Source organism: Chrysemys picta, chromosome 6, assembly GCF_011386835.1.
Source record: "Chrysemys picta bellii isolate R12L10 chromosome 6, ASM1138683v2, whole genome shotgun sequence".
Lineage (NCBI taxonomy): Eukaryota > Metazoa > Chordata > Testudines > Emydidae > Chrysemys > Chrysemys picta.
The window spans coordinates 113,914,084-113,926,718 of NC_088796.1; the positions used below are offsets into that span (position 1 = coordinate 113,914,084).

At 41.5% G+C, this 12,635-nt stretch overlaps 1 protein-coding gene across 8 annotated transcripts in view; it reads left to right on the top strand.

The window, feature by feature from the left end:
• Positions 1-12,635, top strand: part of TEK (TEK receptor tyrosine kinase) — a 62,890-nt gene that overhangs the window by 43,273 nt on the left and 6,982 nt on the right. For all 8 annotated transcript variants that reach the window (XM_008168739.4, XM_008168740.4, XM_065549670.1 and 5 more), the window contains 6 exons: positions 517-816; positions 1,420-1,577; positions 2,611-2,821; positions 7,228-7,338; positions 8,353-8,543; positions 11,339-11,452. In XM_008168739.4, coding sequence (XP_008166961.2) covers positions 517-816; positions 1,420-1,577; positions 2,611-2,821; positions 7,228-7,338; positions 8,353-8,543; positions 11,339-11,452 — 1,085 coding nt within the window. The remainder of the gene's footprint in view (positions 1-516; positions 817-1,419; positions 1,578-2,610; positions 2,822-7,227; positions 7,339-8,352; positions 8,544-11,338; positions 11,453-12,635) is intronic.

A 12,635-nucleotide genomic window follows, 5' to 3' on the forward strand; every position in this document is an offset into this window, starting at 1 on the left:
TATATTATTCTGAGGAGAACTTGTCTTGCCAGCTGTGGTTGCAGCCACCAGCTAGGGGCTCAATCCTGCTCCCATTGAAATCTGTGGGAGTTTTGCTGTTGACTTCTACCCTTCCTAACGGCTGTTAGATGGACAAGGAAAACAGGCCTTAAAGCAATGAAAAGTGAGGGATGCTGGAGCCACAGGGGGATGCTGATCCAGTTGGGAGGTAAAATTATGCTGCCCTAATTCAAGAGGAATCCCTTTGTCTAGGATAGTACCTGGAGCAGTCTCTTCTTTTTCCTAGCAAGGATAGGGAATACCACGAGGAATCTGCTGGAAGTGTTCAGCACTGCAATAGTTGGTGCCAGCATGAAATGCACCATGTCAAGTTTATAGAAACATAGTCAAGTTTCATTTACTGTCACCCTGATCCTGGTTCTGTTTAAGCCAGTGGGAGTATTGGGGAAAGGATTGGCACTAAAAGAAGGAGCAAGGATGGATGTAAACTGGAACGTGTTCTTTTTTTGTTGATAGGAATCCCACCGTCACCTGACAACATCAAGTTTTTCAACATCACGGACACCTCTGCCATCATCTCTTGGTCAACTGCTGCAGGACAGTCCATCTCCTCCATCATCATCAGCTACAAGATTTATGGCAAGGCTGAGTACAACCACATTGACATCACAATAAAAAACACAACCATCACGCAGTATCATCTCAAGGGCCTCGAGCCGAATACTGTGTATCTGGTTCAGATGAGTGCACAGAACAATATTGGACTGAGCAACCCAAACCCTTCTCTTGAACTGAAGACTCTCTCGGAAACAAAAGGTTGGTTACTCCAGCGTACTGAACTCAATCCAAATCATGTCTGGATGGTCTGGGAGGCCATGTGGGTTAGCAAGCTGAGAACAGAGCTGGGGACTATGAACACCTGAGATTTTATTTATTTGTTACTCTGAATGTTGTTGTATTTTAACATAAATATACACAATGCACATCCAGACAAAGGCCTTAGAATTTGAATCCCAGCTCTGTTATTGGCTCAATGTGTGGCCTGGGGCAAGTCACACAATTTCCAAAAGTGGCCACTGACTTTCAGTGCCCCAGTTATTGAGGGCCCAATGTTTCATAGATGCTTAAAGTTTAAAGCCAGAAGGGACCATTAGCTCATCAAATCTGACCTCCTGCATAACACAGGCCATGGAATGTCACCAGCCTGGCCACCCACAGACTGATTTTCAGAGATGCTGAGCTCCCCCAGCTCCAGTTGAAATCAATGGAGCCACAGCTGCTCAGCACTACTGAAGATGAGGCCCAAGTTCTCTGTGCTTCCATTTGTGTATCTGTAGAATGAGAACGCTAATATTTACTTCCCTCAGAGGATTGTCAATGTTAACCAGATGCTGTTAAGTACCATTTTCCCCTCAACAGCTCCGTATGAATCGAAGGGAGGGAAAATGCTGCTGATTGCTATCCTTGGCTCAGCAGGGATGACCTGCCTGACAATCCTGCTGGCCTTTCTCATCATGCTGCAGCTAAAGCGAGCCAACTTCCAGCGCAGAATGGCTCAAGCCTTCCAAAACGTGGTGGTGAGTTTCCAGTTTTGCTTTGTCGGTGCAGTTGTTCATCTCAGCCTCATCTGTTGTCTTTTCCTGATGGTTCCCTCCTCCTCCTCTTCTGACTTTCAAAATAAAGCTGCCCCGTAATGCATGTGTTAGCATTAATAGTATCAAGCTTTCCTACCACTGACCCGGAGGTGAGCAGGGGGTCACAATTGTGGGATATGAAGTAGAGGGTCCACCTAGAGGAGGAAGGCAGCTATGTACTATGTCTCCCCTTCTGCTTTGCTGCTTCTGTCTCCTTTGCAGAACCAGTTTGTGATCTGATGTGTGTGAGGACAGGAGGCATGCGCTGCCAGACCAGAGAAAGGCTTGTGAACACACTACTCTGTGTGGCGTGGTCTCCACTTAAGCTGCACCGTGGGTTGTAAAATGCAGTTCAAGTTGCTGCTACTCTGAGCCCCAGTAACTGCTCCTCCACAGTTTTTAGAGATGGGCACAGCAGGCCAGGAGCCAGCCAATGGCAGCACCACACCTCTACCAGCTTCTTTCATACAGTGGACAGTATGGGCCATGATCACCAGTTGTTAGGTCCCACAGAAACTCTCCCTACACGCTTTTCTTCCACAGAAGCAAATCCTATGGGGATGCATTAATTAAAGTGAGGATGACCCTTCAAACACAGCAGACTATTTGCTGCACCACAGCCTGATTAGGCAAGGGAGAGAGTGGAGACGATTTAGTTGCTAGATGTAATAGTTTGCTCAGATGTTTCACTTTCTCTTCTTTCTTCCCCAACACGGCAGTAGAACCTCCAGGGAAGCTTATCCAACCCTGTAGCCTACTTTCTGTCAGCCTCCACTACACTATTATAAAAGTAGTCAGCAAGTGTCTGACACTCCTCTCATTTAGACAGAATAAACCAGGAATGACTCTGCAGAAGACAATAAGCAAGAGAAGGCTCAGTTCCCATATGCTTATATTGAGTGGACAATAAGTTCTGTGGTATTACTCCAGATGTTACAAACAACAACTACTAACACCTGGTTATTTTTTTTCACAGAGAGAAGAGCCAGCTGTCCAGTTTAACTCAGGAACTCTCACTCTGAGCAGGAAAGCCAAGAACAGCCCAGACCACACTATCTATCCAGTCCTCGAGTGGAATGACATCAAATTTCAAGATGTGATCGGGGAGGGCAACTTTGGACAAGTCCTTAAAGCACGAATTAAGAAGGATGGCTTGCGAATGGATGCTGCCATCAAAAGGATGAAAGGTCAGCAGTTTTCATTAAAGAATGTAGAGTCTTTGAGGCCAGGACCCTATGTTTATCTGGGTTTGTACAGGGCCTGGCACAAGGGGACCTTGATTCTGACTGGGGCCTCTGGCTGCTACTGTAATATAAATACTAAATAATGAGCTTCTGCTTTTGCCTGGCCAACGTTTGCATCCTGGTAATGGCTTTTTTTTCTCTGTGTGTTTTTTATAGTTTGACCCGGTATCATTGAGTGCTGACTCTTATATGTGAGTTTCAGTCTGTTTGATGGGTCACATGAAAAGCTCATCATTTGCTACTCCACAGTGATAATGGCACAGAGCCTTTAAAACTTGCCAAGGTTGCCTTAAATAAATAGATACGGTGGCAGTATATTTGCAGGGTCATTTAAATTTCCCTCTACTTATTGTCAGGCATCACTTCTCTATCTAAGGTACTTTTAAGATGCTTATCAGCATGGTATCTAAGTTCCAAAAATACTAGAATACTGCCACTATCGTCCCTGGAATATTGCAGATACTGAGATGTTGTTATGCAGCTCTCTAAGTCATTATCCAAGGAAATTGGCAGTTGTTTAAGGGTGGCCATTGCATCATCCATTCTAAGAACATGAAGACAAAGCATGGTTGCTGCTGGTGCGTGGAATGGTGAATGCTGAGTTTTTAATGATACCCAGTGTGACCAGAATACGAAGGGAACCAACTGAGGTCACGCAATTAGGATGAACTGCAAAGAACTGGGCAGACAATCCCCAAAGCTGGTGGATATTCCAATACTTAGATTTACCAAGCCAGCACAAAGCCTTCTATAATACCTTGCTGGTTACCCAGAAGCCAACAACACAGTTGCCTTAAAGTAACCCAGCCTCAGGCCTTCACCCAGACACCCAAGTTAAATATGATGAGAACCAATGAAAATCTTATTCCTCATATAAAAAGGTTCTACCAATCCCAAAGGATCAGACACATTACCACCCAGGTTAATGAATATTCCAGATCTCACCCAAATACACGCTACAGCCAATTCTTATTAATTAAAGTAAAATGTATTAAAAAAGAAAAGGGAGAGAAGATTGGTTAGAAGATCAGTATACACACAGACATGAGTGCAGTGCTTGAGATTCAAATTCATAGCAGAGATGGTGAGTTTTGTAGAGGCAAAGAGTTCTTTCAGAAATAGTTCATAGGTTATAGTCCAGTGTTTGTATTCAGGGCAGGCCAGTCAGCGCTGGGATCTCAGTCCTTGTGGCTTAGGCTACCCCTGCATGAAGCTGCAAGCAGATCTGAGATGACAGGATCAGGACCCAAGCCCTTTTTTATACAGTCTCAGGTTCTCTTGTGACAGCTCGGAGGCCCTCTGAGAACAATAGTCACTCATTTCCTAGTATCAGAAGGGTAGCCGTGTTAGTCTGAATCTGTAAAAAGCAACAGAGGGTCCTGTGGCACCTTTGAGACTAACAGAAGTATTGGGAGCATAAGCTTTCGTGGGTAAGAACCTCACTTCTTCAGATGTCTCGCATCCACACAGATCCACATAACGCAATTGCCTGTTTTTCCACCATTTGCAGATGATTTGCTGTACATTTGGAAGAGAGATGGATACAGTGATATCCTAGGTTTACAGTTCATTTAATTGTTAAGAATTTCTTTTGATCTCTGAAATAACAGAATACAGCATAGACGGACTGTTTGATTACATTGTTGATCGCTACCCATATATATGTAAATACACAAAAACGCAAACATTATCTACCCATATGTTTTTAAGGGTTGAATTTGTATCATTTGCCCTGCAGGATGCTTAACCCTTTCTTCCTTAGTTTGGGTTTTTAATTTGATCATCAACTTTAATCTGCTCTAGGGAAACATTTTCAATGACCAATGAGTTCTTTCTGTGCTTTATCTAATTCCAGATTCACTTCTGAGATATTAGACAGACATTCAGAAACTGCTTTTCTGCACAGACACACAGCTATTTCCACAGACAAACATTTGGAGAATTCCTCAATAGGCAATTCCTAACAGACACAGGTTTAGGATTATTTCTTTCCTGTGACTGGTTTATGTTAGCCTGACTGACATAATATCAAGCTTTAATATCATGCTCAATGAAAAGATTCTTAGGCAATAACTTCCTTACACCAGCTATAACTTCATGGTTAATGCCATTCCATTCAAGGTGGATACTGGCTAACGGCCCATTTACAGTAAACTCATAGAGGATACAATATTCACACTTTCACCCGGTAAGTAATCTTCCTCTTTGACAAGATCCTCTTTAACAAGAGTGATGTTAGAACCTGTAATTTGCCCTAAACAGCTTTTACCATTGATTTTTACATTCTCTGCCCAAGTTATGGGGTTACCTTCACCTGAGCTCACAGTAAAAGTATTTACATAAAAGGTGGCAGAGTTGGGGTATATTTTGGTTACACACAGAAAACTGCTTACAGTCAAACAACATACCAACATTGTTACAACCTGGATAGATTCTATCCTCATCTTTGCTGCTGGGAGGAGCTGGCTTTTCGGGATGATACAGTCAGTTCCTTCATTCTCTTGAGTTGGAGCTTAAAGTCTGTCCATTTTTGCCTTAGCTTCTAATTCCTGCAATCAAATATATGCGATGCTTTGTTCATGTTCAAAACATAGGCATTCTCTTTCAGCAGCGTCTCTTTCCATATCAGCTTTTCCTGCAATCGAAGATCTATTCGCTTTTGTTCAAGTTGCTGCTGGTTTCTCACTGAAAGCATTTTCGCTGAAGCCTTGGCTACACTGGCGTGGTACAGCGCTGCAACTTGCTGTGCTCAGGGGTGTGAAAACGCCCCCCCCCCGAGCGCAGTGAGTGCAGCGCTGTAAAGCGCCAGTGTAATCAGCGCCTGCAGCGCTGCACGTTCACTCGCAGCGCTGCAAGCTATTCCCCTCGGAGAGGTGGAGTACATACAGCGCTGCGAGAGCTCTCTCGCAGCACTGGTGGCGTGACTACACTCGCGCTTCACAGCTCTGCCGCGGCCGCTGTGAATTCCCGAGTGTAGCCAAGGCCTGAGTCTGCTTCCTGATTACTGGCCATTAACAGATTTTTCAGTTCTTGCTCTGGGGCCTTTTATTAAAAGACCACCCCCCTCTGTGAGTACAATTCTTCCAGGCTTTTTCTGTCAGGATCTTCGGAGGATCTGGGTCACTCACTGTAACTGATTTGTAACCCTTAAACTCTCCAATATCACAATTAATTTTTGACAAGTGTGTGGTTTTGATCCAAAAACCCAATTAACCTGTGGTAATGTGTGTCCAAGCACGACTACGCCACTGTGACCGGACTCCCAGGGGAGCCGACTGAGGTCACTCAATTAGGATGAACTGCAAAGAATGGGGCAGGCAATCCCCAAAGCTGGTGGATATTCCAATACTTAGATTTACCAAGCCAGCACAAAACCTTCTCTAATACCTCACTGGTCATTCATCACACCCAGTGTGCATCTTTTATGGATGAAAAACTGGTCTAAGTGTGGATAGGCCAGAAGGGCAATACCACTCTGGCTATGCCAGCATGCCAGCTACACTAGATAAGTACAAACAGGGACAAGAAAAATTTGTATATGGTAAATCAAAATATAAGTTTAGGGGCAACGCTCCAGCCAAGCTCCCAATATTTATAATGTATCTTTTAATCAGAGAGATCCAAGCTTTGTTGATTTTGCTCTTTAGGGATTATTATGCTCAATCCACCTCCCAGTAGGGTCTTTTGATTAACTTCAGGTGGGGTTAGATTGGACCCTTAATTAAGGACAAGATGAATCATAGCTGTAGACAAGGTTTATATATAAAACCAGGCATATTCCACAACTGTTTCAGATCATATCCTCATTTTTAGATGTTAAAAGATCTTTTCATCATAGGTAAGCAGCAGATGGGTTCAGTTGGTTTACTACACCAGACTTCACAGAAGTCTTATTTTGTGCTGCATTGAAAGTGTGCTAGGTGAAAAATATTTCAGGTGTACGATCACATTAGCCTATCGATACATTTTGGAATAAGCTCACTTGGCTACTTTTATTATCCTTGAATTGGATGCTTTAAGGCGTTTGGTATTTGGGGACTTCAATATCAAGATCTACTCACTCTCTTTTTTTAGGCTGATGGATTTCTATAACCTTCTAAGGCATATTGTGTCTCAATACCATAAGAGGAGTGACATATTGGGTGTGACTGTTGAAGACATTATGAGGCCTCTAGGTTTTTGATTGAAGAATGATGTTATTATTTAGATAAAGACTGGAATACCATGGAGTTTATCCCTTTTCAACATCAACCAGTAGTCCAAGTTCTTGTCTTAATGAACAGTAGCAACAGTGTGGTTTTAACTGCAGTTTAGATGAGTACATAAATAAATGTTTCTTTGATTTCCAGAGTATGCCTCAAAGGATGATCACAGAGACTTTGCTGGAGAATTGGAAGTTCTTTGTAAACTTGGACATCATCATAATATCATAAATCTTTTGGGAGCATGTGAACATCGGGGTAGGATATTTTGTTTACCTGGCTTTAAAAATTATACAATAAAATAAAATAAAATAAAATATAAAACTACATATTTGTCCAGGCCAGAAATTCTCCTTATATTAAAGTAATTATTGTACTCAAAAAAGGGAAAGATGGCACCCTGTTCATAACATAAAGGATAAGCAGATTTTACATAAAATATTTAGATGCATAGTAAACAGAAAACACGACATAGCTAAACAGTGGTCTGAGGATCACTAGTGATCAGCAGTGCTCTTTTTGGTGATTTGCAGAATTAATCTGTTTGAAAACCAAGCAATGGGGTAGTTGGACAGGAGGTTTGTTCATAAGCCAACGTTTACCTGGGAGGATCACTGACGTGACTAGATCCACACCAGTTAATGATCTGGCCACGTACTACAGTAGAACTTTAGAGTTATGAACACCAGAGTTATGAACTGACCAGTCAACCACAGACTTCATTTGGAACTGGAAGTATGCAATCAGGCAGCAGCAGATACAAAAAAAAAAAAAAAGCAAGTAGAGTCCTGTGTTAAATGTAAACTACTAAAAAAATAAAGGAAAAGTTTAAAAAAAAGATTTGATGAGGTAAAGAAACTATTTCTGTGCTTGGTTAATTTAAATAAAGATGGTTAAAAGCAGCATTTTTCTTCTGCACAGTAAAGTTTCAAAGTTCAGTTGTAAACTTTTGAAAGAACAATCATAGTTGTTCAGAGTTACAAACAACCTCCATTCCTGAAGTATTTGTTCTACTGTATTCCACATTGTGAACTGCTGGGCTGCAACCTTTCTGTTATGAACTCTTTTTGAACTATAAAATCACAAGAATCCTTCTGAAATGGCCATCATTGCCATCTTCTTCTGCACCTGAGAGATATAAGGTTTGTTTGTTTGCATCTTGTATGGCATTATACTGTAGTAGTGGGACCCTATCAGGGGAAATGCATAATCACTGACACGGGCTCCATGTTTAGCTTGTTATGTAACACGGCTCTCTCTGTTTTACATTAGGGTATCTTTACCTGGCTATTGAATATGCTCCCCATGGAAATTTACTCGATTTCCTGAGGAAGAGCAGAGTGCTGGAGACAGACCCAGCATTTGCTATTGCCAACAGCACTGCCTCCACTCTGTCCTCTCAGCAGCTTCTGCATTTTGCAGCAGATGTGGCCAGAGGGATGGACTACTTAAGCCAAAAACAGGTCAGCTCTGAGCTCCTTGCCTTTTAAAAACACAGCACTTTATTTTTTACGGCTTGATCTAATTTTTGTCACCCCTATTCAGTATGTATGGGTAGTGCTATACCAGAATTGATATTTTATACATTTCTTCGGTGAGTTATTTGTTCCTCCAACTCGGATTTCTTTCTTCTAGAATGTGGATCTATCTACCTATCACTCACTCACTCACCTATTTATATGGCTCTAGTCACCATATTATCTGAGCACACATGCAACACTTAAAAATAAATCTGAATGAGACTCAAGATTATCACCAAAGAAGGCATTTTAGCTTAAGTACTTCGTGATAGAATTGGTTTATTTTCTTTTCTTCTGAGTGTCTTGTAGGTTGTATCATCTCATAGCTTAGAATATGAAAGAGTAATCTAATGGAAGGGCGACCTCACCACAATACATGTACTGTTTCACTGCTGCTTTGACTACTTTCAAGTTGTTTCATGCACAGGGAATATCACCTTTTAAAATAGTGACATGCCGGTGGAACATGGCTGGTTAAAGCTACACTTAAGCAAGCAGCAGAGATCAGCAGTGAAATTGTTAAGCAATCCACTCCTTTGGTGGTTAGACACTATGCTAATGAGCGCGGTATAAACACTAGAACGGGTCAACGTTTTTCATTCAAAATATTTTTTCAACAAAAATGCTCTTTTTCAAAACTTAAAACTTCTGCTAAAAGCGTTCAGATTTTTCAAAATTTCCACTTTTTTGTAGAAAGCAAAAATGTTAAAAAAAAACTTCATTCTGCCCCCTTTTCCCTACTATTGCATGAATGAGGAGTCAGGAGAGGTTTTTGTCTCTTTAAATTTTTTCTTTTTTTTTCATGTTTCCTTTTGCCACACTGTAACTTTTCCAAAATTGAGGAAGGTTTGAAAAGTTAAAGTCTGGCAAAAATTAAAATGATTTTTTTTTTTAAAAGTGAAAAAACCCTGGACATCAGAGGCTAGAAAGCAGGCAGAGAGAATCCAAAATTCAAATTTTTGAAAGTTCAAATTTTAACATTTCAACATTGAACTTTTAGGGGGAATGTATGACAAAAATTTTGAACAAATTAAAAAAATGGTTCAGTTTCAAACTCTATGAAGTGGAAATAATTTCAAAAATTGTCATTAATTTGTTTTCCCATTTTTCCACTCCCTCTAATAAATACCTCGGTAGACAGTGACAGATAGATGCCACGCCACCCAGTGTCAGCTGTAAGTGAGTGAGAAGACCACCTTATAAACGTGCTCTCTCGCCTAAAAAAGTGTGTGACTTTCTTGTTATTTTAAATTGTGGCCCTTGAAATTGACAGAAAATTACTAGCGCAAGTTAAAACACGGGCTGAATGTTGGTGTCATCCTTAAATCTGTCCAGAGGGGGAGCAGTGGGGTGGAAATTCCCTGGCTTGCTTCTGTGTCCCCTTGCAACTCCCGGACATGCCATTCTCCAGACCCCTCTAGCCATGGCTAGAGTGACAGAGGGGTATTCCAGAGGGGGATGGAGAGAGGATTAGGTGGCATTCCAACCCAGGCACATTACTGTAGCCACTGGCAAAAGTACACTGGCACTAGGTGGCAGGGATGTGTGCAGTCCAGTGCTTAATTTGTGCTAGGGCTTGCCAGGGCTGAGCTGTCGCATTTCTGGGCTTGGCACTTCATAGCCCTGGCACCTCTGGGCTTGTTGAATGTAAAAAATTGCTTGAGCCCTGGCACTTCTTTCATTACAAATTAAGTACTGAAGCAGTTAGCCTTTGACCTCCATGTTAAGGCTGCTCTTACAGCCTTTCCAGGTGCCCAGATGGAGGCCAGATTTGTTGGGTTTATGTGGCTTCATGAGATATTTTGGCACGGATGGTAATTTATGGGGGTTTAGGCATTTGCAGTTCATACTCTCGCTGTTTTCTTCCTTTTCCTTTTTCTCTGTTATATCAGAAGCTTTAATCACTATTTTCAATATACTGTCAATTTATTGTTTCCTTTGCCATGTTTTCTGCATTTGGCAGTTTTAAATGTAGCACACAGTATAATGCAAAACCCAAGGGTCATGGGTGTAGTAGGAAGAGAGCCTGAGACATAAGCCCTTGTATCAGAGGCCTGGTATAAGGCAGGACCTGCTCACAGAATCTGCCAAGAACAGGGCTGATAGTGAAGAAATACACATTCCTAAGAAGTGCTAAGCACAGAATACTCACGCAAACACGTCCCGATATCAAGTGGTACCAGAACACCCCGATATCAAGGCTGGTACAAAAACATTCCCCAAGGGTAACAGGACCACACTGACCCCTCCTAAAAGATAAGGCCAGGATGACAGTACATACTAGAGATGTTTTGATTGAACCACCATGAACAAGGTGATAACTAGCCACGTCATGGGGCAGTGATTAACTATGTCAAAGGGGCGGTACTAACTTGTTTGTATCAGGATATAAAGATGCATCTCAGAGGGAGTATCTTTGTCCAGCCGAGGAGGGAATGGAAAGTCCTGCCATTCACTGAGCTGCATCCATTGTCTCAGGCATATATTTCTTAGTATTCTTGTAGAGTCTACTAGGTGCTATTACCGTGCTTTGTTGACAATAAACCTGGCCTGGCACCTTCATACCTTAACAGATCTTGTGGTCATTGGGCGGGTCGCTCGAGGTCTTCTATGTCAGCTGTCTGTGCAGAGCTGGGGCAGCACACAGGGAGAACACACACACACACACACACACACACACACAGCTGAACATCTAACCACACTGGGTTACCCGAGAATTTCTGTTTTCTTTATTGTAGTTTATTCATCGCGATTTGGCCGCAAGAAACATCTTGGTTGGAGAAAACTATGTTGCAAAAATAGCAGATTTTGGATTGTCTAGAGGTCAAGAAGTTTATGTTAAAAAGACCATGGTAAGGATTGAAACAAACGTGTTCAGCATGATCATTCTTTGAGATAATCACACCTCATCAGGGGTTATCACTATGTCTTTTCTTAGAGATGGGGCCAAGAGACAAAGTTTGGTTTTTAACCTTCCTAAAGTCCAAGGAACCAGTTGCAAAAATCACATGCAAAGTTCAGGGATATTTGGATGTAGCCTTTTGGCTGAGGCCCATCACTAGCCTTTTAAAAAAAAAAAAACCTTTCAACTATAATCTGTATTCAGATGGCTTAATTCTATTGACGTAGATGGAGCTATGTCAGCTTACGTTCCCATTGTGCAAAACAGATGTGTTAAAGCAATGGCAATAATGTTCTATACAGATATTTGGATCAGAGTAAATGGTACGTATGACATTACTACTAAGTAAGATTTCAGTGGTTTTAATAATAGCATGTCACACATAGGACAACTACAACAATTAGTCTTATTGTCACAATTAAGAGTACTAAAAATTTAAATTAAAAAAAAGAAGAAAAAAAACAAAATAATTATTCACAGGCAGCTTTGTCTCACAGCTGAAATAGTGAACTACTTTAAAAGGGTGTCACAACCACAAGCAACTGTCCAGATGTGCAGAAGGAGTTCTGGGATATAACATTGTCATGCAAGGGATGGGAATAACTCTAGCTAGAATTGTCTGATTATTTTTAATGAAAGGCAGACTTATTTAGAAGAAATCGTTTGCACAAACTGAAAGTTTGTACTCCAACCCTGGCCTTTGTATTTATTTCATGAATGTAATGAGGAAAAATGAAATAGCAACGTAAAGGCACATAACTGATTCTTATTTTCCACTTTGATATTTACAAAGTTCATATATGAAAGTGAATCCCTCCATGATCTGCACTGGTGTAAAGCCAGTGACCTAAGGTTACGATCAGGGCCTGAGAAAGTAGTGAAATTGAATGTTGATAAATCATCGGCTCAAAATATCTTGCAAGTTCCCCTAGAGGCTCCATTGAAAAGTGGGTGGAGTGGGTGGGAGTGATGAGATGGAATCCTACGAGCAAGGATCCTCAGGGAGGAAGACCAGTTCCCAGGCACTAAACCCTTGGAATCACTTAAAGAGGAAGAAGTGAACTGTCTAATGCGTCTCTTCATCCAATTCCCATGATTCTGCAGCTGAGTCAATAACACTTTATGGTCAATGG